The sequence below is a fragment of the Athene noctua genome, chromosome 32 (genome assembly GCF_965140245.1).
Source record: "Athene noctua chromosome 32, bAthNoc1.hap1.1, whole genome shotgun sequence".
Lineage (NCBI taxonomy): Eukaryota > Metazoa > Chordata > Aves > Strigiformes > Strigidae > Athene > Athene noctua.
The window spans coordinates 2,029,719-2,056,790 of record NC_134068.1 but is presented as its reverse complement, the minus strand read 5'-3'; the positions used below and the strand labels follow the sequence as shown (position 1 = coordinate 2,056,790).

The following is a 27,072-nucleotide window of genomic DNA, read 5'->3' as shown; positions in this document are numbered from 1 at the left end:
GCATTGGGGACACTGGGGGGACACTGGGGACATGGGGGGACATTGGGGTGCTGCGGCTGTTCACCGACACCGAGCCTGGGGGCACGGGGACAGCATTGGGGACACTGGGGGGACACTGGGGACATGGGGGGACATTGGGGTGCTGCGGCTGTTCACCGACACCGAGCCTGGGGGCACGGGGACAGCATTGGGGACACTGGGGGGACACTGGGGACATGGGGGGACATTGGGGTGCTGCGGCTGTTCACCGACACCGAGCCTGGGGGCGCGGGGACAGCACTGGTGACATCGTGGTTGGCGCTGGGGTTCATGAGGGGACACCGGGGACATCGTGCCCCCCTGGCGACACCGAGGGACCATTGGAGGACCCCGGGGACGTCGGGAGGACCCCGGGGACCCCGCCAGCCGCCCGCCCTGACCTTTGCGGCCGTCGCGCTGCACGTCCACGTGGCACCACTCGCCGTCGGTGACCTTGCGGGCGCTGGCGCGCACCCTGATGCCGCCGGCGCCCATGTCCAGCAGCAGGTAGAGGTGCCCGTCCAGCAGCTCCAGCGCCAGGAAGTCGGGGCGCGGGTGCCCGGGCCCGCGCGGCCGCCCCTGCCCGAACAGCAGCAGCCCGTTGGCCTCGGTGGTCCGGAAGTCGAAGGAGACGGAGCCGGCGCGCGCGGCTCGCCAGGCCGGCAGCGCCAGGAAGGCCGCGGGCGCGCCGAAGGTGACGGGCTCGGGCGCGGGCACGGCCTCGCAGCGGAAGAGCAGCGCCCCGTGCAGCGTCACCCGCCCGTCGCCCTCCTGCGCCAGCCGCGACAGCTCCAGCTTGAAGTCGTTGTTCTTGTACACCACCTGCGGGGGGGGGCGGCTGTGGGTGACGTGCCCCCCAAGTCCCCCCGTGTCCCCATGAGTCCTCCCTGAGTTCCCCCGTGTCCCCCCGAGTCCTCCTGTCTCCCCTGAGTCCCCCCGGGGCCCCCCGGAGCCCCCCAAGTCCCCTCGTGCCCCCCAAGTCCTCCCGTGTCCCCTGAGTCCCCCAAGTCACCCCGTGTCCCCCCGTGTCCCAAGGGTGCCCCCTGTCCCCTCACACACGCCCTTGCGCACCCCGGGCACCCTTTGTCCCTCCGTGCCCCCCATCCTCGTGCACCCCGTGTCCCCACCCACATGGCCCTGGGCACCCCCTGGTCTCCCAGATATGCGCCCTCGTGCACCCCGTGTCCCCATGCACCCCCTGATCCTCGTGCACATGTCCCCGTGCACCCTCTGTCCCCGTGCGCCTGCCCATGTGTCCCTGTGCACCCTGTGTCCCTCCACATACCCCCGTGCACCCCATGTCCCCACGCAGCCCCCATTTCTCGTGCACATGTCCTCGTGCACCCTCTGTCCCCATACATGTGTCCCCGTGCCCCCACACACCCCCCGATCCTCGCGCACGTGCCCTCGTGCCCCCACACACCCCCCGATCCTCATGCACGTGCCCCCACACACCTCCCGATCCTCGTGCACATGTCCCCGTGCCCCCGCACACCCCCCAATCCTCGTGCACACGCCCCCCCACCCCCCCGATCCTCGTGCACACACCCCCGTGCCCCCCCCCCCTCGTGCACACGCCCTCCCGCCCCCCGGGCACCCCTTGTCCCCCCGCACCCCACATCCTCACGCCCTCCACGTACCCCGGCCCCCCCCGGCCCTCGTGCGCAGGCCCCAGGCGCCCGGGCTGTGTCCCCGTCCCCCCCCGGGCCCCCCCCGCGCTCACGTCCTTGAGGCAGCCCATGAAGTTGTTGCTGACGGGGGAGCCGGGCAGGTCGGCGGTGTTGGGGGACCCCCCCACGTAGAAGAAGTCGTCGGAGCCCAGCATGGTGTAGTCCTCCTGCGTGTAGCCCGTGGTCGTCAGGATCCCGTCCACCGAGATCGTCACCTGCGGCACGAGCGCGCCCGGCCTCAGCGGGGGCCCCCCCCGCCCGCCGCAGCCATTTCTGTGTCTGGGGGGGTCTGGGGGGGGAGAACCCCAAAAAGGGGTGACGGGGGGGGCTGGGGTAGACGGAGGGGGTGTGGGGTCAAGGGGGGGGTGATGGGGGGCGACAGGGGATGGTGGGAATGGGGGGGGGGACAAATGGGGGTGAGGGGGGGCTGGGGTAGCCGGGGGGGGGGGGGGGGGGGGGTCAAGGGGGGGGGCGACAGGGGACGGTGGGGACACTGGGAATGGGGGGGGTGCTGGGGGGGGCGGGGCAGGAGCAGCTCGGGGGGTGGTGACTGGGGGGGGGGCGGGGACCCCCCAGGTCCTGTTTCCCACCGGGGGGGGATGGGGGGGGGGCGGGCAGGCCCCTCCCCCCCCCGGGCTCCCCCTCCTCCTCCCCGGGGGGACCCCACGGCCCCGCCCCCCCCCGGGGTAATTAGGGCTCATTAACGGCGGCCGCTAACGAGGGTCACGGGCCGGTCACGGGTCCTCCGCCGCCCCACCCCCCACCCCGGGGCGGCTGCGGGGCCGGGGGGGCCTAAGGGTGGGGGAGGGGCGACGGGGGGGGAGGGGCGACGGGGGGGAGGGGTGATGGGGAGGGGCGACAGTGGGGGAGGGGTGATGGTGGGGGAGGGGGGACAGTGGGGGAGGGGCGACAGTGGGGGAGGGGTGATGGGCGACAGTGGGGGAGGGGTGACGGGGGGAGTGGCCTTAAGGGACCCGGGGTGAGGATGGGGGAGGGGGGATGAAGGGGAGGGGGTGGGGGAGGGGCGGGGGGTGACAAGGTGACACCGGAGGGGGGGAGGGGCTGGGTTAGTAACGAGTTCTGGGGCAGAACCGAGCTCAGACAGAAAAATGGCTGTTAGTGGGGGCGGCGCGCGCGAGGGCGTGCGAGGGCACAAGGGGCGTGCGAGGGCGTGCGAGGGCACAAGTGGCGTGCGAGGGTGCGAGGGCGTGCGAGGGGCCGTGCGCGCGGGCGTGCGAGGACAGCGGGGCTGGGAAGGGGGGGGAGGGGTGTTGGGGGGAGCACCAGGGGCAGCCCCACGGGCGTCTCGCACGCGTGTGTGAGCGCACACGCGCCCCGTCACCTCACACGCCCTGACACGCGCTCGCGCACGGCCCAGGAGCCCACACGCACCTCCCAGCATGACCCTCGCACCATCACGCTCACACACACGCGCGCAGGCCCCCACCTTGCACCGACACTCGTGCACCTTGCACACCCGCCCCGCCCCCCCGTGGCGCGGCCCTGGTGCTCCACCAGCAGCACCCATGGGTGGGGGGGGCTGAGGAGGAGGAGGAGGGGGAGGAAGGCCGGGGGGGGTGTCACAGTGTTAGTGAGCCGTGCGGGGCCGTGCGAGGGCGTGCAAAGCCGTGCGAGGGCTCCGGCGCAGGCAGCGGGGCCCGATCCTGGCGGGGGGGGCGGGGGGCGCCCCGCTGCCTGCGCTGGGGGGGGCTGGCGGGGCGGGGGGGGGCAGCTGCCCACAGGCTTGTCCTGAAAACGCCGTTTCCGTCCTCGATTCGGGGAGGGGGCACCCAAAAAAAAACACCCTCACCCCCCCACCCCCCCGAGGCTGAGTTTTGGGGTGAAAGCAGCTGGTCTGGGGCTCGGGGAGCCGAGGCCTGGCTGCCGGCAAAGGGGGTGGCCAAAATCCACTGAAATTGCCCCAAAATACGTGGGGTGGGAGGGCAGGGTGGGGGAGGGAGACACCCACCCCACGCCCCCCCCCCCGTGGAGTTGAAGAGCCCCCGGCCGGGCAGGATTTTTGGGGGAAAACCCCGAGTTTTAGCATCAGGGAGCCGAGGTCTGGCTGCAGATGGTGGGTGGGACAAAAGTTCCCCAAATCCTGAGATTTCACCCCAAAAGGGGTAGGTGGGGCCCCACGTCACCCCCCCTGAGGTAAAACATCCCCCCCCCAGCCCTGTTTTTTTGGGAGGAAACCGCCCGGTTTTGGTGTCGCGGAGCCCAGACTTGGCTGCGCGGGGGGGGGGGTGGGTATAAAATTACCCCAAAACCCAAGAAATCTTCCCCAAAATTGGGGCTTGGGACCCCCCATTACCCCTCCGGGGGGGGCGGGGGGGGTGGAGCCCCCCCCCCGGGCAGGATTTTGGGGGGAAAGCGGCTGCTTTTGGCATCGGGCAGCCGAGGTGTGGCTGCGCACGGTGGGCGACACAAAGTTGCCCGAAATCCCAAGGATTCGCCCCAAAAGCCGGAGCTTGGGCCCCACGGCGCCCCCCCCCGAGGAAAAATCATCCCGCCCCCCCCGAGCCAGGCCGGGCGCTTTTTTTGGGGGGGGAAATCCGCTGGTTTTAGCGTCGGGGAGCTGAGGCCTGGCTGCCTCCGGCCCAAACGGGCAAGAATTGCCGTTGCCCAAAATCCCACGAATTCCCCCCAAATTGCGGGTGTGGGGGGGGGACACACCACATCACCCCCCCTACCATGAGAAAAAAAAAAATCTCCCCCTCCCCGGGGAAAGGATTCTTTGCGGGGGGGGGGGGGGGGGGGGCATCGGGGGGGCGAGGCTCGGCCGCGCGCGGTGCGAGGGGAATCAAATTGCCCAAAATCCCACGAATTCTCCCCGAAAGAAATAAGGGGGGGTGGTTTGCTGAGGGGGGGGGCTCACGGCGAAGCCAAGGAGTAACAATTAGAGTGATAACTACCAGGTAATGCAGTTTGTTTACCATAGCGTGTCCGATCCCTGCGTGCTGGGGGGCGCCGGGGGGAGCGGAAAAAGGACGAAAAACACAAAAAAAAAAAAAAAAAATGACAATTCCCGCCGGCCGAGGCGTGAGGGGGGGGTCGGGGGGGGGGGTGTTTTTGGGGGGTTTTGGTGGTTTTTTTTTTTAGGGGGGGGCCCCAGGATTAGTGGGGGGGCGGGGAGGTTAGTGGGGGGGGCCCCCCCGGCGGAAGCGTTAGTGGCACGCGCACACACAGAGGGGGGAGGGGCGTTGCACAAGGGGGGGGGGGGGGGGGTCGTTGCACGAGGGGGGGGTGGGGGGGCGTTGCACGAAGGGGGTGGTGGTGGTTGCGCGGGGGGAGGGGCTGCGCCCACCTCTGGGGGAGAGGAGTCGTTAGAGGGGGGAGGGGCTCCGACGCCCCGCCCCCATCGCCCCCCCGCCCCCCCCCCCATCACCAGTGCTCCCAGTTTGGGAGGGACACAGGAACCAGTGCGCCCAGTTTGGGAGAGATCCATGAACCAGTGCGCCCAGTTGGGAGACACACAGGAAACAGTGCGCCCAGTTCAGGAGAGACACAGGAACCAGTGCTCCCAGTTTGGGAGGGACACAGGAACCAGTGCTCCCAGTTTGGGAGAGATCCATCAACCAGTGCGCCCAGTTTGGGTGGGACACAGGAACCAGTGTGCCCAGTTCGGGAGGGACCAATGAACCAGTGCTCCCAGTTTGGGAGGGATCAATGAACCAGTGCTCCCAGTTGGGAGACACACAGGAACCAGTGCTCCCAGTTTGGGAGAGACACAGGAACCAGTGCTCCCAGTTTGGGAAGGACCAATGAACCAGTGCTCCCAGTTTGGGAGAGATCCATCAACCAGTGCGCCCAGTTTGGGTGGGACACAGGAACCAGTGCTCCCAGTTTGGGAGGGATCAATGAACCAGTGCTCCCAGTTTGGGAGAGACACAGGAACCAGTGCTCCCAGTTTGGGACAGATCCATGAACCAGTGCTCCCAGTTTGGGAGAGACACAGGAACCAGTGCTCCCAGTTTGGGAGGGACCAATGAACCAGTGCTCCCAGTTTGGGAGAGACACAGGAACCAGTGCTCCCAGTTTGGGAGGGACCAATGAACCAGTGCTCCCAGTTTGGGAGAGACACAGGAACCAGTGCTCCCAGTTTGGGAGGGACCAATGAACCAGTGCTCCCAGTTTGGGAGAGACACAGGAACCAGTGCTCCCAGTTTGGGAGGGACCAATGAACCAGTGCTCCCAGTTTGGGAGAGACACAGGAACCAGTGCTCCCAGTTTGGGAGGGACCAATGAACCAGTGCTCCCAGTTTGGGAGAGACACAGGAACCAGTGCTCCCAGTTCGGGAGGGACCAATGAACCAGTGCTCCCAGTTTGGGAGAGACACAGGAACCAGTGCTCCCAGTTGGGGAGCAAATCCTCGTGTCCAGTGTTCCCAGTTGGGTAGTTGACCAAGGTACCCAGGGCTCCCAGTGCTCCCAGTTGGGAGCAGCCCCTGGTGTCCAGCATCCCCAGTTGGGTGCTGGACCGAGGTAACTGGTGCTCCCAGTTGGGCCGTTGACCGAGATGATCGGTGTTCCCAGTGCTCCCAGTGCTCCCAGTTGCACAGCTGACCAAGGCACCCAGCACCCCTAGTTGGGTGGTTGACCAAGGCACCCAGTGCTCCCAGTGCTCCCAGTGCGGTAGTTGACCAGAGCAACCAGTGCTCCCAGTTGCACAGTTGACCAAGGTGCCCAGTGCTCCCAGTTGAGCCACTCAAGGCAACCAGTGCTCCCAGTTGAGTAGACACTCAGTGCAACCAGTTCTCCCAGTTGAGCCACTCAAGGTGCCCAGTATTCCCGGTTGAGTAGACATTCAAGATGCCCAGCGCTCCCAGTTGGGTGGTTGACCAATGCACCCAGTACTCCCAGTTGAGCCCCCCAAGGTGCCCAGTGCCCCCAGTTGGCTGGTTGACCAAGACACCCAGTGCTCCCAGTTGAGTAGACACTCAGGGCAACCAGTACTCCCAGTTGAGTAGACACTCAAGGTGCCCAGTGCTCCCAGTTGAGCCCCCCAGCACACCCAGTGCTCCCAGTTGAGCTAATAAGGGTGCCCAGCGCTCCCAGTTGAGCCCCCAGAGCACCCAGCGCTCCCAGTTGATCCCCCCAGCGTGCCCAGCACTCCCAGTTGAGCCCCTGAAGATGCCCAGTGCTCCCAGTTGATCCCCCCAGCGTACCCAGTGCTCCCAGCTGATCCCGCCAGGGTGCCCAGCGCTCCCAGTTGAGACCCCCAGCGCTCCCAGCTGATCCTGCCGTCACTCCCAGCGCTCCCAGTTGAGCTAATAAAGGTGCCCAGCGCTCCCAGTTGAGACCCCCAGCGCTCCCAGCTGATCCTGCCGTCACTCCCAGCGCTCCCAGTTGAGCTAATAAAGGCGCCCAGCGCTCCCAGTTGAGTCCCTGCAGGCGCCCAGCGCTCCCAGCTGATGCCCCCAGTGCTCCCAGCGCCCCCGGCCAATCCCCCCGCTCTCCCGGCGCCCCCTGGCGGGTCCCGCGCGGGCGCCGTACCTGTCGCAGGTTGCGGGTGACGCGGACGTCGTGCCAGCCGTCGTCGTTGAACTTGCCGTTGACGGGCTCCACCAGCGCCTCGAAGGCGCCGGAGCCGAGGTTGATGACGAGCCAGACGGCGCCGCCCTTGAGCGAGAGGTTGACGTAGTCGGCGGAGCGGCCGGTGTGCAGCAGCAGCCCGTTGCGCTGGCGCGTGCGGAAGGAGAGCGCCAGCTCGTCGGCGCTGCTCTGGATCGGGCTGTGCGACAGGTCGTAGCAGAAGAACTCGCCGCCCTTGAACGTGGCCACGAACTCCTCCCGGCCTGCGGGGGCGGCGCGTCAGCGCGGGGCGGGGCGGCGCGCGCAGGGGGCCTCGTGGGGATCGGGGCCTCGCACCGGGGACCTCGTGACTGGGGCTGGCACGGGGGCCTCGCACCAGGGACCTCGTGGTGATCGGGGCCTTGCACCAGGGATCTCGTGGTGATCAGGGGCCTTGCACCAAGGACCTTGTGATGATCGGAGGCCTTGCACCAGGGATCTCGCACCAGGGACCTCGTGACTGGGGCTGGCACGGGGGCCTCACACCAGGGACCTCGTGATGATTGGGGACCTTGCACCAGGGACCCTGTGACTGGGGCTTGCACGGGGGCCTTGCACCAGTGACCTCGTGATGGGGACATTGTCATTGGGGACCTTGCACAGGGGCCTTGCACCAGAGACCTTGTGACTGGGGCTTGCACGGGGGCCTTGCACCAGGGACCTCATGATAGGGACATTGTCATTGGGGCCCTTGCACCAGGGACCTCGTGATAGGGGCTTACACGAGGGCCTTGCATCAGAGACCTTGCACAGGACTTTGCAATGGGGACGCTGTGGTGGGGACCTTGCACCTGGAACCTTTCAACAGGCGCTTGCACAGGGGCCTTGCACCAGGGACCTCATGATGGGGACGTTACACCAGGAATCTTGCACCAGGGACCTTGCACATGGACTTTGTAAGGGGGACGTTGTGATGGGGATGTTGTGATTGGGGCTTGCATGAGGACTTTGCACCAGGGACTTCTCGATGGGGACGTTGTGATGGGGACATCGCACCAAGGATCTTGCACCGGGGACCTTGTGATGGGTGTTTGCACGAGGACTTTTCAATGGGGACCTTGTGATGGGGACGTTGCACCTGGAACCTGGCAACAGGCATTTGCACGGGGACTTTGTGATGGGGATGTTGTGATTGGGGCTTGCACGAGGACTTTGCACCAAGGACAGTGAACCGGGACCTTGCGCCAGGTGCTGGCATGGGGACTTTGCACCAGGGTCTCACAACGGGGGCTCTGTGACGGTGACCTCGCACCGGGCCCTTGCACCGGGGACTTTCTTGCACCAGGATCTTGCCCGGACACTGCACCGGGGCCTTGCACCGGGGCCTCGGCAGGGGGCTCCTTGCACGGGGCCTTGCACCGGGGACCACGCGAGCGGCTCCTGCCCAGGCCCGGCGCCCGGGGGGGGTGGCGGGGGAGGTTGGGTCAGGCGTGCGCGCACGCGCGTGTGCAAGGGTCGCCCTGGGTGGGGGAGGGGCGTGGCCCCCACTGACCTTTCGCCGCCTGCTGGACCTCGCCGCCGCGGCCGGGCCCCCCCTCGGCGACCTCCGCGGGCCCTGGGGGGAGGGCGGCGTTAGGGCGGGGCACGCGCGCGTGCGCGGGGCGTGAGCGCGCGCGCCCCCCCCGGGGTGGGGGGTGGGGGCTGGGAGGGCTCCGCGCGAGGGGCACGAGGGGTGCCCGCGCGCGAGGAGCTGCCCCTCCCCCTCCCTTCCCCTCCCCCCCCCAGTCCCCGTGCGAGGCGGCCGCCCCTCCCCCCCTCCCCGTGTCGCACGAGCCACAGACACGATGCGGGGGGAGGGGGGGAGGGGGGTGACGATGGTGACGGGGTGACGATGGTGACGCGGGGGGGGAGGGGTGACGGTGACGGTGGTGACGAGGGTGACGATGACGGTGGGGGAGGGGCCCGACGGCGGCGCGCGGGGGGAGGGGCGCGTCATTACCTTGGCCGGTGACTCGCAGGTGGGCGGGACCTTGGGGGGGCGGAGCCAAAGCGAGAGGAGGAGGAAAAGCGAAAGTGGCGGAGAAAAGGGAAAGTGGCGGGGGAGGGGAAAGCGGAAGCGAGAGCAGAAAAAGGGAGAAAAAAGGGAGAAAAGCGAAAGAAACGGGAAAAATGGAGTAAAAAAGGAAGAAATGGGAAAGGACGGAAACGGCCCAAACGGCGGGAAAAGGGCGAAAGGGACGAAATAACGGGGATGACGAGGCCGGAGCGGGGAAAGAGGCCGAGAAAATGAGGCGAAAACCGGCCGGAATGGTCAAAGGGGGAAAATAAAGAGAAGCGGGAAAAGGCGGAAGAAGCGGAAAAAGCGGGAAGAGGGAAAAAAGTCAAAAGGGTCAAAGAAAGGCGAAAGTAACGAAAATCGTTCCCAGGAAAGGAGAAAGTGTCAGAAAGAGGGAAAGGAACGAAAAAAGGGAAAAGGCAGGCAAAAGGAGAAATCATTTTTCCAGGGAAAACAGAGTGAGGAAAAAAGGGAAAATAATAGTAAAAGGAAGAATCGTCAAAAAGGGAAAGGAGAGGGAAAGGGAAAATCATTTAGAAAGGGAAAATGGTTTAAAAAGGGAAAAAAAATATAAAGGGAAAGAAATGTAAAAGGGAAAAATATTTAAAAGGGAAAAGAATTGTAAAAGGGAAAAATTTATAAAGGGAAAATAATTTTGAAAGCGAAAGTAATTTTAAAAGGGAAAATAAAAGGGAAAAAGTTAAAAATGGAAAATAATTTTAAAGGGAAAAAAATTTTAAAGGGAAAAAAAATTTAAAGGGAAAAAAAATTTAAAGGGAAAAAAAACGTAAAGGGAAAAAAAACGTAAAGGGAAAAAAAACGTAAAGGGAAAAAAATGTAAAGGGAAAAAAATGTAAAGGGAAAATAATTTTAAAAGGGAAAAAAATTTTAAAGGGAAAAAAATTATAAAGGGAAAGTCATTTTAAAAGGGAAGGTAGTTTTTACAAAGAAAATAAAATTTATAGAGGGAAAATCGTAATTTATAAAGAAAATAATTTTAAAGGGAAAAATATTTAAAAGGGAAAATAATTGTAAAAGGGAAAAAATTTATAACGGGAAAATAATTTTTACAGGGAAAATAATTTTAAAAGGGAAAAATTTTTTAAAGGGAAAAAATTTTCGCAAAGAAAATAATTTATAGAGGGAAAATAATTTATAAAGAAAATAATTTTTAAAGGGAAAATAATCAAAGAAACAAAAATAATAATAAAAACCCCCAGGAAGTTGACAAAGCGATCGTAGAGAGGATGATTAAAAAAAGGAAAAATGGGAAATGAAGGGAAAAAGAACAAAAAGTTAAAAAGGAAAAAAAACCAAAAAAACGAGAATTCCCCAAATCGAAAAGAAAAACCCCAAAAGTTTCGAAATTCGCCGGAAATGGAGGAAAAGAGGCGGCGGGGGGAGGGGAGAGAAGAGGCGTCACCGCGGGCCCGTCACAACTTAAAGCCTTAACTTGTGACGTCATCGGGATGGGCGGGGCACACGGGGGGCGGGGACAGGCGCGGGGGGGAGGGGCCACGCCGGAGCGCCACCCCTCCCCCACCCGCTGCCTTCCCGCGGGTTTTTTCCCCTTTTTCAGCGTTTTGGGGGTAAAAACCGGGGGGTGGGGGAGGGGAGGGGGTGGGGGAGGGGATGGAGACACGGGGGGGGAGGGGCGCGGGGGGAGGGGCGGCCCCTCGCGCGGGGACCCCTCCCCCACCCCCCCCCGGCGGGATGGGAGGGGGCGGTCGCTGCCGGTGGGGGCGGGGCAAATCCCTCGCGCAGGCCCCGCCCCCCTCCCCCGGCCCCGCCCCTCCCGTGGGGGCGGGGTGGCGCTCGCCCAATCCCCGGCAGCCTGGTCCCGCCCCCCCTCCCCCATTGGCTGCCGACGTGCCCTCATTTGCATCGACCCACCCACCACCCCCCTCCTTCATTTGCATGGCACGGCCCGATTGGGCCGGCGGGGGAGTGACGTCACGCGGAGCGGACGGAGGGGGCGTGGCCGGGACCGGCGTGCGGCCCCTCCCCCCCCCCCCCGGGCCGGGCACGTGCCACGGCCTCGCGCTTTGCACGGCCCCTCCCCCCCCGTGCAAACCCCCCGGGACTCGCCCCGCCCCCCCGCACACCGGCCCCGCCCCCACTCACCTTCCACCGCGGGCTCCTTCCTCTGGGGGGTCCGGGGCAGAGCGGGGGGGAGGGGAAGGGAAGAGCCGTTAGTGGGCGGGACCCGCGGGACCCCCCGTGACCCCCCCGTGACCCTCCCGGGGGTCCCCGTGACCTTGGGGTGACCTTGGGATGTGGGGGGGGGAGGGGGCACGAGGCTGGGCCTTGCACGGGGGGGGATGGGGGGTGTCGTACGCCCCGTGAGCCCCCCCCATCCTATGGGGCACCCCACAGGGACCCGGCACCCTATGGGGCACCCCATAGCGACCCTGCCTGCGCCCCACGGGGACTGGGCGCCCTATAGCGCACCCACAGGCTCCCCGCACCCTACAGAGCACCCCGTGGGGCACCCCATAGCACCCTGCACCTATAGGGACCCTGCACCCACGGGGCACCCCATGGGGCACCCCATGGGGCACCCCAAAGCTACTCTGCACCCCACAGCACCCCCAGCACCCCACAGGGCCCCTGCACCCCATGGGGCACCCTACGGGGCACCCTATAGCACCCTGCACCCTATGGGGCACCCCATGGGGCACCCCACAGCACCCCCCAGGGACCCCCCGGGGCGCCCCCGGCCCCCCCCCGGCCCCGTCCCCCCTCAAGGACACGGCGGGGTGGAAAAACATCCCCGCGGCGCCGTGCCCCGGCAACCGTCGCCAGGGAGACAGGCGGCCCGGCCGTCGCCATGGCAACCAGCCCTGGCAACGGGTCAACCGCCCCGGCGTCGCCATGGCGACCCGTCACCGGCCTCCGGCAACCGCAGCCCCGGCAACAGGCCTGGGCGGATGCTGTCGCCATGGCAACGCCGCCGGTTGTCACCGGGCGCCCCCCCTCCCCGTGCGAGGGGGGGACTCACACGAGGGACCCACGTGCCCGGGGCATGCCCAGGCGCTGCCTCGCACGAGGGCGTGCCGAGGGGGCCGGGGCACGGGGGTGCGATCGCACGAGGGCGTGCAAGGGCACGGGGGCGTGCGAGGACGCTGGGGAGGGGCAGGGCCACGGGGGCGTGTGAGGGCACCGGGACGTGCGATCGCACGAGGGTGTACGAGGACACCAGGACGTGCGATTGCACGAGTAGACGCCGGTGTGTGACACCCCACCCCCAGCGTGGGGCCGGGGGCCCCAAATCCTCACCCCGCCCCCCCACAGCGGGGGGACCCCTACCTCCCCGCGTGTCACCCACCAGTGCCCCCCCCCTGCGCCGCACGAGGACGTGCAAGGGCACAAGGACGTGCAAAGGCAGGAGGGGTGTGAGGGCACAGAGGGCTGGAGACGTCAGGGCTGCTGGGGCACCAGGACACGGAAACACGAGGACACGGGGAGACACGAGGACACGGGGAGACACGAGGACATGGGGAGACACGAGGACACGGGGAGACACGAGGACACATGGGGAGACATGGAGGAACACAAGACCGCAGCCATGAAGATGTGAAGACACGGGGACGTGCAACAGCATGAGGCCACGAGGATGTGGAGAGCCACAAGAACACCAAGACACGACGCCGGGAAGATGCGGGGCAACACGAGAAGGCAAAGACATGGGGACGTGCAACACCAGGAAGACACAAAGACACGGAGAAACACGGAGCCATGGAGAAGCACAAGCACGGAGCCGTGACGACGTGCAACACCACGGAGGCAGGAGGACACGGAGAAGCACGAGGACGTGGTGCCACGGAGGCACCCGACGCCAAGAGGCCACCAAGAAGCACCAGGACACGAGGACATGGAGCGGCGTGAGGTCACAAGGACATGGAGAAGCACGAGGGTGCGCAACACCGTGACAACACACAACGCCGTGTCAAGGTGGAGACAGGAGCCACGCAAGAACACGACGACACGGGGACGTGCAGCACCAGGACGACACGAGGACATAGGGGAACACGAGGACGTGCAACACCAAGAGGAGACGAAGACGTGGAGGAACTCAAGGACGCGACGCCATGCAGACGTGCGACGGCGAGGGGACATGAAGATGTGGAGGAACTCAAGGATGAGATGACACGAGGACGTGCAAGGCCAGGAAGACACGAGGACACGGAGCAACACAAGGACGTGGCGCCACGGAGCCACCCCGTGCCAAGGGGACACAAAGACATGGAGGAACCCAAGGACCCGACACGAGGATGTGCAAGGCCAGGAAACCACAAGGACATGGAGGAACACGAGGACGTGCAACACCAGGAAGACATGAGGAGACGGAAACGCTCAATGACGTGACGCCGTGAGACGCGCAACGCCGAGGGGACACAAAAACGTGGAAGAACTCAAGGACCCAACGGCATGAGGACGTGCGAGGCCAGGAAGACACGAGTACATGGAAACGCTCAATGACGTGAGGACGTGCAATGCCGAGGAGACACAAAAACGTGGAGGAACCCAAGGACGTGACGACACGAGGACGTGCAACACGAGGAAGACACGAGGACACGGAAACGCTCAATGGTGTGACGCCGTGAAGACGTGCAACGCCGAGGGGACGTGAAAATGTAGAGGAACTCAAGGATGTGATGACATGAGGACGTGCAAGGCCAGGAAGACATGAGGACACGGAAACGCTCGAGGACACGACGCCGTGAAGGCGTGCGACGCCGAGGGGACACAAAGTCATGGAGCAACTCAAGGACCCAACGGCACGTGGATGTGCGAGGCCAGGAAGACACGAGGACACGGAAACGCTCCATGACGTGAAGACGTGCAACGCCGAGGAGACACAAAACCGTGGAGGGACCCAAGGACACGAGGACGCGCCACGCCAGGAAGACACGAGGACACGGAAACGCTCGGACGCGCGCCGCCGCGAAGACGCGCGACGCCGGGGGGGGCACGAAGCCGCGGAGGAACCCGAGGACCCAACGGCGCGAGGCCAGGGAGCCGCGCGGACACGGGGAGCGCCGGGGACGACGCCGGGGGGCCGCGGGGACTCCCCGGAGCGCGGAGCCGCCCCCCCGCGCCCGCCCCGCGCCCTCACCTTCGGCGCAGAAGGGCCCGCGGTAGCCGGTGCCGGCGCAGTCGCAGCGGGGCTCTCCGCGGCGCAGGGTGCAGCGGCCGCCGTGGGCGCAGGGCGGGTGGCGGGCGCAGCGCTCCTCGCCCTCGCCCCGCACCCCGTGGGCGCCCAGCAGCGCCGCCGGCGCGTCCCCCACCTTCAGGTCGGCCAGCCAGCCGCGGAACGGCGCCTCGTACTTGACGGTGCTGAGCGTCAGGGCCGAGAGGCGCACGTCGGGCGGGATCCCGCCCACGAAGAGGTCGCTGGCCACCGCCATCTCGGCGCGCTTGGAGCGCACGGCGCCCGCCCGCGCCTCCCCGTCCACGGCCAGGGCGGTCTCGCGGGCGTTGCGGGTCAGCAGCACCACGTGCCAGCGGCCGTCGCTCACGGCCGCCGGCGGCTGCACCGTGGCCGGCTCGGCGCAGGCGATGGCGAAGCGGAGCCGGAGCCGCCCTCGGCCACCAGCAGCTCCAGGAAGTCGCAGTTGCCGCCGTCGTCCAGGTAGAGCAGCAGCGCCCGCGTCACGTTGGTCTTCAGGCTGAAGCTCAGCTGCCCGCCGGCCCCCGGCGCCCACCGCCCGTAACGCGCCCACTGCCCCGGGGCCCCCCGAACTCCAGCGCCGCCCCCGACGCCCCCGGCGGCAGCAGCAGCCACCCCAAGGTCAAGAGCGCCAGGCCCAGGCGGGCGCACGGGGGCCACGGGGCGGCCGCGGGGACAAGGGTGACCTTGACCCCCCGAGGGGCCGCGGGGGCCTTCGAGTCCGACCGGGCCACGGGGCCGGCGCTGGCGTCGGGGTCGCGGCGGCCCTGGGAGCCCCGGCGGGCCGCGGGGCTTCGGCCGGCCACGGGCGAGTCCTGGTGGGCCGGAGAGTCCTGGCTGGCCTTGAACCCCGCGTTGGCCTTGAACTCGTGGCTGGCCACGGGGGCCGGACGGGCCACGGGGCTTCGGTCGGCCACCAGCTCTTGGGTGGCCACAGGCGAGTCCTGGTGGGCCGGGAGAGTCCTGGCTGGCCTTGAACCCCGCGTTGGCCTTGAACTCGTGGCTGGCCACGGGGGCCGGACGGGCCACGGGGCTTCGGTCGGCCACCAGCTCTTGGGTGGCCACGGACAAGTCCTGGTGGGCCGCAGTGTCCAGACGGGCCGCGGAGTCCTGGTTGGCCTTGAACCCCACGTTGGCCTTGAACTCGTGGCTGGCCACGGGGGCCGGACGGGCCGCGGGGCTTCGGGTGGCCACAGACGGGTCCCGGTGGGCCACGGAGTCCCGGCTGGCCTTGAACCCTGGGTCGGGCACGGAGCCTTCGCGCGCCTCAGCCTGGGGGGGGGCCGCGGGCCCCGGGCGGCGCTCGGCGGCGTCCGGACGGGTCATGGCGTCAGGGGGGGCCGCGGAGCCTGGGCGGGTCTGGGGGGGCCCTGGGGGGGGCCCTGGGGGGGGCCCGGCCACCCCCGCCCTCTCACAGCCGCATGGGTGGCCCCGGGGGGGGGCGACAGCGTGGCCCGGGGGTCCGGTGGGCACCTGGGGGGGGAGGGGGGGGAGAGAGAGCGTGAGGGGGGGCGGGGCGGGCTGCAGCCCCCCAGCCTCGTTATCAGCCCCGTTAATTAACCCCGTGATTAGGGGGGGGTGATGCCGGTCACCGCGGCAACCGGGGCGCTGGCATTATGCAAATGAGGCCCCAGGTTATTTATAACCCGCGGGGCCCCCCCGCCCCCCCGGTAATGGGGCTCATTAACATGCGCCGCATAATTAGCCAATCACGTTAACTGCTGCACCTGCGGGGGGGGAGGGGGACTGACAGCCACGACCCCCCCCCACCCCCCCTCCCCCAACCCCAGGGGGCCGGGGGAACCCAGAGACCCCCCAACCCCCCCGGGTCCCCTGACCCCCCCCCCCGAGTTAATTAGTTAATTAATGAATGATTCCTGCGGCCTGATCGGGGGGGGGGGGCGCGCCCGACACTGGGACCCCCGGGGGGGGGAGGGGGGGTCTCGTGAGGCTCCGGGGGCGCCTGAAGGTCACGGGGAGGAGAGGGATGGGGGGAGGGGGGGCTGCAGGGACCCCCGACCCCCCCAACCCCCCCCCCCCGGGAGCGTGACCCGGCCTCGCACACGCGCGTGCACATGTTCACACGCACACACACACCCCCTTGCACACGCGTGTGCCCCGCCCCGTGCACCCGCTTGTGAACACGCGCCCACGGGGCCGGCCCAGGCCTCTGTGTGTGCACACGCGTGTGCGCGGCCGGGGGGGGGGGGGGGGGCGCACGCACACACACGCACACACGTGCACACACGCCTCCCCCCGCGCCGTTCACCCCTTTGCACACGCACGTGCCCCCCCAGATCACGCTGCCCCCCCCACACACACACACTCCGGCCACACCCCCCCCGCGTTCTGCAGGTTCACGCTCACGTGCAGCCCCCGCTCACACGCGCCCCCCCCCCCGCCTTGCACACGCGTGTGCACCCTGGTGCCCGGGGGGAGGGGCCGGACACACGCGTGTGCGTCGCACGCCCGGGGGGGGGGGGGGCAGGGCGGGGCTGATGCGGCCCCGGGCCCTGCAATGGGGGGGGGGGGGATGGGGGGGACCCCCCGAACCAGCCGCGGGGGGGAGGTGGGGGGGGGGATGATCCCCGCGATGGCCGCGGGGGGAGGGGGGGGATGCGGCCCCTCCCCCACACACACACACACCCGGGGGGCGAGGGGGGCTCTCCCCACCCCCACCGCAGCGGGGCCCCCCCGGACCCTCCCGGTGATGGGGGGGGTGGATGTGACCTCCCCCCCCCGCACCCCCATCCTGCAGCCCCCCCCTCCCCCCCCGCACCCGCTGTGTCCCCTCCCCCCGCATCCTCCATCCCGCCCCCCGCCCCATCCTGCCCCCCATCCCGCCCCGTCCTGCCCCACATCCTGCCCCCCATCCTGCCCCCCACCCCGTCCTGCCCCGTACCTGCCCCCCCGCTCCGGCCGCTCCCGCAGTCCCGCAGCTCCCGCCCCGCCGCGGGCACGAGCGCGGAACCGGCCCCGCGCGCCCCCGCCCCGCCCCACCCCCCCCCCTCCCTCCCCGCGCGCGCGCGGGAGCCCCACCCCTCCCCCCACCCCCACCTTCCATCGAACCCCCCCAAACCCCCCCCCCAAACCCCCCCGGACCGGAGCGGCCCCGGCGGGAGCCCCGGGGGGCACCGAGAGCCCCGAGACCCCCTCGGGACCCCATAGAGCCCCCCCAGACACCCCACGGGCACCCCAGAGACCCCCCCCAGAGCCCCACAGCCCCCCGAGACCCCCCCAGAGCCCCACAGCCCCCCCCCAGCCCCCCCCAGCCCCCCCCTAGAGCCCCACAGCCCCCCCAGACCCCCCCTAGATCCCCACAGCCCCCCCCAGACCCCCCCAGCCCCCCTAGGGCCCCACAGCCCCCCCGAGACCCCCCCCCGAACACCCACAGCCCCCCCAGAGACCCCCCAGAGCCCCACAGCCCCCCCAGAGACCCCCTCGAACCCCACAGCCCCCCCAGACACCCCCTAGATCCCCACAGCCCCCCCAGAGACACCCCCCCGAACCCCACAGCCCCCCCAGAGACCCCCCCAGAGCCCCACAGCCCCCCCAGAGACCCCCCCCGAACCCCACAGCCCCCCCGAGACCCCCCAGAGCCCCACAGCCCCCCCAGAGACCCCCCCAGAGCCCCCAGCCCCCCACAGAGGGGCAGACGGACGGACGGACACACACGGTTTATTCCCACGGTACAAACGCTGCCCCCCCATCCCCCCCCCGCAGGGGCCCGGGTGCCCCGGGGGGTTCCTGGGGTCAGGGGGGGCCTGTGGGAAAAGGGGGGGTGGTGGCGACCCCCCCTCACGCGCCTACAGGTGGATGTCGAAGACCCCGTCCTGCAGCTCCTGCACCTCCGGGGGGGGCTCTGGGGGACGGGGGGGGGGGTGTCAGGAGCTGGCCCCCCCCCCCCCAAGTGTGCTGGGGGGGGCCTGGGGGGGGCCGGGGGGTCCCACCTGGGGGGCGCAGGGAGCCGCGGCGGGCCCGGGGCAGGGAGAAGCTGAAGGAGCGCGGGGGGGGCCCCTGGGGGGGGCTCGGGGGGGGCCCCGGGGGGCGTCGGCGACGCTTTGGGTGCGACGGCGACACTCGACCCGCAGCTGGTCCCGGCAGCGGGAGTGACAGCGCAGGCCGCAGGCTGGGGGGCGGGCAGCCGTGACCCCCCCGCGCTGGAACCCCCCGCCCCCAGGAACCCCCCCTGCCCCCACAACCCCCCCGCCCCCACAAACCCCCCCGCGCTGGAACCCCCCGCCCCCAGGAACCCCCCCGCCCCACAAACCCCCCCGCACCCACAACCCCCCGCACCCACAACCCCCCCCCCGCACACACAAACCCCCATGCACCCACAAACCCCCCCCCACCCACAAACCCCCCCGCACCCACAACCCCCCCGCACCCACAACCCCCCCCCGCACACACAACCCCCCCCCGCACACACAAACCCCCCCTGCACCCACAAACCCCCCCGCACCCACAACCCCCCCGCCCCCACAACCCCCCCCCGCACACACAACCCCCCCCCCGCACACACAAACCCCCCCCGCCCCCCCCACTCACTGCAGCACTTCAGCTCCTGTTTGTGGAGCCCCAAAATCTGGGGGGGGGGGTGGTGGTGAGGGGGGTCCCCGTGTGACGGGGGGTGTCCCCCCCCCTTCCTGCCCCCCCGTGTAAAACGCTCGTGAAAACCCGCCCGTGCCCCCCGCGTGTGCGACGGGCGTGTGGGTGTGCGTGACGTGTCTGTAACACGCCTGCGGGACACGTGTGGGACACGTCTACACATGTGGGACATGTCTGTACATGTGTGTGACCCGTGTGTGTGTCTGCACGCGTGTGACCCGTGTGTGACCCGTGTGTCTGTGTGTCTCGTCTGTACACGTGTGTGAGACCCGTGTGTCCGTGTGCGTGTGACCCACGTGTGACGTGTATGTGACCCGTGTGTCTGTGCGTTGTGTGACCCGTCTGTACACACGTGTGTGACCCGTGTGTGTGTCCATGTGCATGTGACCTGCGTGTCCATGTGTGTGTGACCTGCGTGTGACCCGTGTGTCCACGTGTGACCTGTGTGACCCCGTGTTCATGTGACACGCATGTGACCCTTGTGTGACCTGTGTTGTCACGTGTGTGTGACCCGTGTGTGACCCATGTGTCCACACGTGTGACCTGTCTGTACACACGTGTGACCCATGTGTGTGTCTGTGCGTGTGTGACCTGCATGTGACCCATGTGTCTGCACGTGTGACCCTCGTGTGACCTGTGTTGTCACGTGTGTGTGACCCGTGTGTGACCCGTGTGTCTGCATGCATGTGTGTGACCCAGTGTGACCCACATGTCCGTGTGTATGTGTGACCTGCGTTGTCACACGTGTGTTTGACCCGTGAGTGACCTACGTTGTCACGTGTGTGTCTGACCTGTGTATGACCCGTGTGTCCACGCGCATGTGACCCACGTGTCCATGTGTACGTGTGTGACCCGCGTTGTCACACGTGTGTGTGTGACCCGCGTGTCCATGTGTTTGTGATGTGTGTGTGACCCATGTTGTCATGCATGTTTGTGTGTGACCTGCGTGTCCGCGTCCGTGTGTGTGACCCTCATGTGACCCACGTGTCCGTGTGTGACCCTCGTGTGACCCGCGTGTCCGTGTGTAACTCTTGTGTGACCCACGTGTCCATGTGTGACCCGCGTGACCCGCGTGTCCGTGTGTGTGACCCGTGCTGTCACGCGTGTGCCCGTGTGACGCACCAGGCGCCCGCAGTGCGCGCAGGCCGCGGGCCGCAGGGCCCGGCTCCCCTCGAAGCGGTGGGGGGGCCCCGGGGGGGGCAGGGAGCGCAGGAAATAGGCCAGAACCTCCCCCCGCGTCAGGCTGCCGTCCCTGGGGGTGGGGGGGGTCAGGGGGGGCCCCGAAATGGGGGGGGTCCCCCAAAGCGGGGAGGGGGGGGGTCCCAGACACGAGGGCCCCGGGGGGGCGAATTTTGGGGGGGTCCCAGGTGCCTGGGGGGGGGGGGGTCCCAGGGGTGGGGGTGGGTTCCGGGGGGTCGCGGGGGGGGCACGGGGGGGTCACGGGGGGGTCACTGGGGGGGCACGGGGGGGTGGGGGGGGTCCCTGGGAGTCCGGGGGGGGGCACGGGGGCATGGGGGGGGTCTCAAGGGGGTTCTGGGGGGTCCCGGGGGCTCGGGGAGGTCCCTGGGGGGGTCCATGGCGTGGGGGGGGTCGTGGGGGGGTCCCGGGTGTGTGGGAGGTCCCGGGGGGGCCGCGGGGGGGGGCCAGGGGTGCGCGGGGTGTCCCGGGGGGGTCCCTGGGGTGCAGGGGTTCCCAGGGGGGGCGTGGGGTGTCCCGGGGGGTCCCAGGGGGGCCCGGGGGGGGGCGCGGGGGGGCGCGGGGGCGCGGGGGGGTCCGGGGGGGGCGCGGGGGGGTCCCACCGGTCGGTGTCCAGGTCCCCGAAGAGCCGCAGCTGCGGGAAGTTCTGGCGGACGATCCCGAACTCCTCCCGCGAGATGCGCCCGTCGCCGTCCACGTCGTAGTTACGGAAAATGGACTGACCCCCCCGGGACCCCCCCGTCACACACGGACCCCCCCCGGGATCCCCCGAGACCCCCCCGGGACCCCCCCGTCACACACGGACCCCCCCGGGATCCCCCGAGACCCCCCCGGGACCCCCCCGTCACACACGGACACCCCCGGGATCCCCCGAGACCCCCCCGGGACCCCCCCGTCACACACGGACCCCCCCCGGAGACCCCTGGGACCCCCATTATCCCACTGACCCCCCCGGGACCCCCCCGGACCCCCCTGGGACTCCCCCAGGCCCCCGCTGGGCCCCCCAGACCCCCCCTGGGCCCCCCAGACCCCCCCATTACCCCACTGACCCCCCCGGACCCCCCCGGGACCCCCCCGGACCCCCCCGGACCCCCCGTCGCACACAGACCCCCCCAGAACCCCCATTACCCCACTGACCCCCCCGGACCCCCCCCGGGACCCCCCTCAAACCCCCCCCAACCCCCTCAGACCCCCAACCGCCCCCCGGCCCCCCCACCTCCACCAGCCGCTCCAGGTGCCCCCGCAGGAGCGCGGGGTCGGGCCGGGGGGGGGCGGGCAGCACCCACCCGTCCATGGGGCTGACGGGGGGGGGCGCGGGGGGGGGCGCCGACTGCGAGGACTGAGGGGGGACACACACACACACGGGGGGGGGGTTATGGGGGTCCCGGACCCACAGCGGGGCCCAGAGCCCCCCCCCGCCGCGTGTCCCTGCCCCGGGTGCCCCCCCCGCACCCCCCTCCCCCGTTACACGCCCCCCCCCGCGCCCCCCCCCCCGTTATCCCCCCCCACTCACGGGCCCCCCCCGCGGCTCCCGCAGCAGCGAGAGCTGGTAAAGCTGCTCCTCGGTCTGGGCCAGGTCCAGGGACACCTGGGGGGCACGGGGGGGGCACGGGGGGTCAGAGGGGGCACGGAGGGGTCAGGGGGGGACGGGGGGGGCACGGGGGGGTCAGAGGGGGTCAGGGAGGGTCAGAGGGGATGGGGGGGCACGGGGGGGGTCAGGGGGGGCTCGGAAGTTTCAGGGGGTCGGGGGGGGTCGGGGAGCCTCCCCGGGGGGGGGGGGGGGGTGTTGGGGGCAGTTTTGGGGGCGGGGGGGGGTTTGGGGGAGAGGGGAATGTTGGGGACCCTCCTGGGGGGGGAGTTTCGGGGCGGGGGGGGGTTGGGGTGTTTCGGGGCGGGGGGGCCCCCCCGGGTCTCACCGTCAGCAGGTGCAGCAGGTCGGGGTTGGCGGGCACGGGGGGCTCGCCCCCCCCCAGCAGCCCCCCCAGGATGGCGAAGCGCTGCTGCAGCTTGGCGGGGTGGGGGCGCGCGGGGCCCCCCCAGTCCGGCAGCGCCTCCTCCAGCGCCACCAGGTCCCGCAGGTGAACCCCGAGCGCCGGCAGCCGGAACCCGCCGGGCCCCCCCGCGGCCCCCCCCGCGCCCCCCAGCAGCGCCCGGTACCGCCGGTAATTCCCCTCCGAGGCCAGAACCGCCGAGAGGCGCCCCCAGAGCTGGGGGGGGGCACGGGGGGGGCACGGGACACACACACACACACACACACGGGGGGGGCAAATGTTAGAGCTGAGCGGGGCTGAGGGGGGGGGATGTTTCCCCCCCCGGCCCCCAGGACCCCCCCAATGCCCCCCCCAGGACCCCCCAGGCCCCCCCGTGTGCCCCCCAGGACCCCCTATGGCCCCCCCCGAACCCCCATGTGTCCCCCAGGCCCCCCCGTGGCCCCCCCGGCCCACCTGGGTGACGTCGGGGGGCAGCAGCGCCAGGGTCCGGCGCAGGCGGGTGATGGAGCCGTGGCCCAGCCCCCCCACGACCGCCATCAGGGTGTTGAAGTTCCGGAGCTCGAGGAGACTCTGGGGGGGCGGGGGGGGTCAGCGCTGGGGGGCGGCGCGGGGGGGCAGGGGGCGGGGAGGGGATCTGTGGGGCAGGACGAGGATCGGGGGGCAGGGTGAGGATCTGTGGGGCAGGTGGATCTGTGGGGCAGGTGGATCTGTGGGGCAGGGTGAGGATCTGTGGGGCAGGTGGATCTGTGGGGCAGGGTGAGGATCTGTGGGGCAGGGTGAGGATCTGTGGGGCAGGTGGATCTGTGGGGCAGGGTGAGGATCTGTGGGGCAGGGGTGCCGTGTGGGTCGGGCCGTGCTCACCTGCGCCACGTGCAGGCAGCGGGCGAGGGCCTGGGCGCGCTGGGGGGCCGCGGGGGGGCTCAGCACCAGCAGCTGCACCCAGCGGGACACGGCGTTGGAGAGCGCGACCAGGCGCTGCAGCGGGCGGCTGCCCCCGGGGCCCCCCCGGCGCGCGAAGCTGCGGAAATCCTGCAACTGCCGCACGGGCGCTCGCACACGCGTGTGCAACGGACACCCACACACACACACACGCACGGGGCGCGGGGGGGGGACGGGGATCCACCGGGGCCTTGCACGGGGGCGTGCGAGGGAGGGAGGAGTGGGGGGGGGTGTCTTGCACGTGCGTGTGCAAGGGACGGGGGGACCCAGCCCGGGGGACGTGCAAGGGGGTGCGGACCCGTGGGGGTGTCGCACGGGGACGTGCAAGGGGCGAGGGACCCGCTCTGGGGCTGTGCCAGGGAGGGGGGACACACGTGTGGGGGGGTGAGGACACGGGGGGCCCCCCCCAGGCGTGTGCCGAGGGTTGTGACGCCACACAGGCCTCGCACGGGGGCGTGCAAGGGAGGGGAGCCCGGCTGGGCCTTGCACACGCATGTGCAACAGAGCGGGTGTGGGCAAGGGGAGGGGGGGGATCATCTGCCACCCGGGGGGGGTCAATGGGGGCCGGGGGAGCCCGAGGGGGGTGCGGGGGGGGTCGGGGGCGTGCGCGGGACACACGCGTGTGCAAGGCTCACGCGGACGCGTGCAAGGGCGCGGTGCTCCAGGTGCGTGAGGTGCTGCGCCAGCTCCGGCGCCTCCAGGCGCTCCAGCAGGAGGCAGCTCTTGCGGCGGGCGGGGGGCGCGGGGGGGCCGGGGGGGGCCCCATCCTCATCCTCCTCCTCCTCCTCCAGGGCCCCCCCCGGAGGCGCCGCCCTGCGCCGGCACACGCGTGTGAGCGCACACGCACACATACACACACGCGTGTGCGCCTGCCCGCCCACCGCCGCCTCCCCCTGGCATTGCCTGCGCACACGCGTGTGGCCACGGGCACGCGCACACACGCCTCGTGTGCACACGCGTGTCCCTGCACATACACCCCCCCGTGCACACATGTGTCCTTGTGCCCACACACGCCTCATGCGCACACACGTGTCCCTGCACACACACACGTCCTTGTGCACACACACGCCTCGTGCCCACACAAGTGTGACCTCGTGCGCATACACGCCTCGTGCGCACACACGTGTCCTTGCACACACACACCCCCCTCGTGCACACACATGTCCTTGTGCACACACACCCCCCCCGTGCACACACGTGTGTCCCCAGGCACACACAGACCTCATGCACGGGTGTGTCTGGGTGCACACCCCCCCCTCGTGCACGCACGCATGTCCTCATGCTCAAACACGTCTCTGTGCCTGCACACGCCTCCTGCACACACACGTGTGCCCCCGGGCACACACACCCCTCGTGCACGGGTGTGTCTGGTTGCACACACATGGGCCCACGTACACTCACGCGCCTCGTGCACACACGCGTGTCCCCGCTCACGCACTCTCCTCTCGCACACGCGTGTCCCTTCACACACGCGTGTCCCCGCACGCTCTCTCGCACACGCGTGTGCCCGCGCCCGTACAGGCTCTCCAGGTCGATGTCGGGTCCGGGGGCCCCCCCGGGCCCCCCCAGCGCCTCCCGCAGCTCCCGGATGCGCCCCACGAGCTCCCGGTCCCCGGCCAGCTCCCGCCGGAACGCCCGCACCCAGTACCTGGGGGGCCGGGGGGTCAGGGGGGCCCCGATGGGTCTGGGGGCCCCTGAGGGGTCAGGGGGGGCCCCAAAGGGGTCTGGGGGTGCCGGGGGGGTTGTGGGGTTCTGGGGGGGGTCCCCGAGGTGCCCAGAGGGATTTGGGGTTCGGGGGGGGGGCTCTGGAGTCCCCAAACGGGTCTGGGGGGGCCCAGGGGGTTTATGAGGTGATGGGGGGTCCCCAGAGGGTTTTGGGGGGGGGGGGGTTTGGGGTCCGGGGGGGTTTTTGGGGTCCGGGGGGGGTTTGGGGTCCCGGGGGGGGTTGGGGTCCCGGGGGTCACTCACTGGACGAGGTGGCTGATTTTGAGGCGCAGGGAGGGTCCCTCGGCCGAGCCCCCCGACTCCTCGATCGTGGGGGGGGGGTCAAGGAGCCTGCGCGGGGGGGTTTGGGGGGGTCCCCAGGATTTGGGGGGGGGAGTCCCACGGGTTTGGGGGGGGCCATGAGTGGGGGGGTCGCCAAGGATTGGGGGTCCGGGGGGGGTCCCGGGGGGGGGGGGGGGGCGTCCGGGGGGGTCTGGGGGTGTCTGGAGGGGTCCCGGGCGATTTGGGGGGGTCTGAGGGGGTCCTGGGGGGGGGGTCCGGGGGGGTCACAAGGCTGGGGGGGGGGTTCCGGGGGCGTCTGGGGGGTCCCAGGGCTGTGGGGGTGTCCCGGGGGGGACCCGGGCAGTTCGGGGGGGTCGGGGGGGGGTCCCAGTGGTTCCGGGGGGTTCCGGGGGGGTCCCAGTGGTCCCGGGGGTTCCGGGGGGGTCCCGGGGGGGGTCCCATGGGTTCCGGGGGGTTCCGGGGGGGGTCCCATGGGTTCCAGGGGGTCCCGGGGGTTCCGGGGGGGTCCCAGTGGTCCCGGGGGGGTCCCGGGGGGGGTCCCATGGGTTCCGGGGGGTTCCGGGGGGGTCCCATGGGTTCCAGGGGGTCCCGGGGGTTCCGGGGGGGTCCCAGTGGTCCCGGGTGGTCCCGGGGGGGTCCCGGGGGGGTCCCCAAGGATATATGTGCAGCAGCTTGCCGGCCAGCTCGGCGGGGGGCAGGTACCAGGGGTGCATCATCAGGAAGAGCCGGACCAGGTGGGGGTCCCGCACCTTCCCCTGCGCGTCTGGGGGGGCCGGGGCGCGTCACCCCCCCGCGACCCCCCAACTCCCGCCCGAGCCCCCCCGCTCCCAGGGACCCCAACACCGGGGATGTGCCCCCCCCCTCCCCCAAACACCCCATCGGGTCTGTGTCCCCCCCCCCCCACAAGTCGGAGGGGCCCCCAGTTCCCGCCCCCCCCCCAAATCTCACAGGACCCCCCCCGAACCCCCCCCCAGACCCCCCCAAAATCCCAGCGGCCCCTTAAATCCGGCGGATCCTCAGACCCCAGGGCCCCCCCCGACCCCTCAGGGCCCCCCCAGACCCCCCCGAGCCCCCCCAGAACGCCCGGGGACCCCCCAAGACCCCCCCAAGAGCCTCCTCCGACACCCCCGGCCCCCCCCAGACCCCCCAGAAGCCCCCTCAGGGCCCCCAAGACCCCCCAGGCCCCCCCCGGCCCCCCCCACCGAAGGCGTCGACGCAGCCCCGCAGCAGCTCGTCCAGCGTGGGGCCCCGATCCAGGTCCAGGGTGCAGCTCATGGCGGGACCCCGAAACCGGGGACCCCCCCGGACCCTCCTCCTGGGGGGGGCACGGGGGGGGTCAGTGCCCCCCTCCCGGCTGGGGGCTCCCCCAAAAACCCGGAGCTGGGGGGGGGCCCTGGGGGGTCTCCCTGGCCCTTGGGGGACCCCAGTTTGGGGGTTCCCCTGGACTGGGAGGGGTGGGGGGGTGTCTCGTTTTGGGGGGCCCCCGTGTGTGTGTCCCCCCCCGCAGCCCCCCCCCCGCCCCTGCTGGCCCCGATAAGGCTCCGCTTCCTGCTCACCAGTTCCGGAGGGGTCCCAGTAAGGGGGGGGGGGGAACTGGGAGGGACTGGGGGGGGGGGGGTATGGGGGGGCATCGGCCGGAGTGGGGGGGCCGGGGGGGAACTGGGAGAACTAGGATGGGGAGGGGGAGAGGGACTGGGAGCACTGGGAGGGGGGAACTGGGGGAACTGGGATGGGGGGGGCTGGGACACTGGGATGAGGGGTGTGGGGAGAACTGGGAGCACTGGGATGGGGGGAACTGGGAGCACTGGGATGGGGGTAGCCGAGGGAACTGGGAGCACTGGGAGGGGAGTACCCGAGGGAACTGGGAGCACTGGGAGGGGTTACTGGGAGCACTGGGAG

The 27,072-nt window shown here is 69.5% G+C and overlaps 2 protein-coding genes across 2 annotated transcripts in view; both read right to left on the bottom strand.

Moving 5' to 3' along the window:
- Positions 1-17,416, bottom strand: part of LOC141972397 (neurexin-2-like) — a 39,788-nt gene extending 22,372 nt beyond the window's left edge. The window contains 9 exon segments of the mRNA XM_074930276.1: positions 420-840; positions 1,742-1,903; positions 4,625-4,648; positions 7,185-7,486; positions 8,755-8,817; positions 9,202-9,244; positions 14,373-14,848; positions 14,851-15,904; positions 17,334-17,416. Of these exon segments, the coding sequence (XP_074786377.1) occupies positions 420-840; positions 1,742-1,903; positions 4,625-4,648; positions 7,185-7,486; positions 8,755-8,817; positions 9,202-9,244; positions 14,373-14,848; positions 14,851-15,757 (2,398 nt within the window). The 5' untranslated portion in view covers positions 15,758-15,904; positions 17,334-17,416.
- On the bottom strand, positions 15,843-26,448 carry LOC141972350 (RAS guanyl-releasing protein 2-like). Its single transcript, XM_074930228.1, has 15 exons — positions 26,376-26,448; positions 25,835-25,936; positions 24,562-24,860; positions 23,802-23,921; positions 23,089-23,262; positions 22,681-22,797; positions 22,153-22,443; positions 21,750-21,824; positions 21,453-21,575; positions 20,839-20,954; positions 19,982-20,291; positions 18,980-19,016; positions 18,382-18,560; positions 18,107-18,293; positions 15,843-15,904 (listed from the first exon to the last, which is right to left on the bottom strand). The coding sequence occupies exons 1-15, from the start codon at positions 26,446-26,448 to the stop codon at positions 15,843-15,845; spliced, it is 2,265 nt and encodes a 754-aa protein (XP_074786329.1).
- Positions 26,449-27,072: the final 624 nt, after the last annotated feature.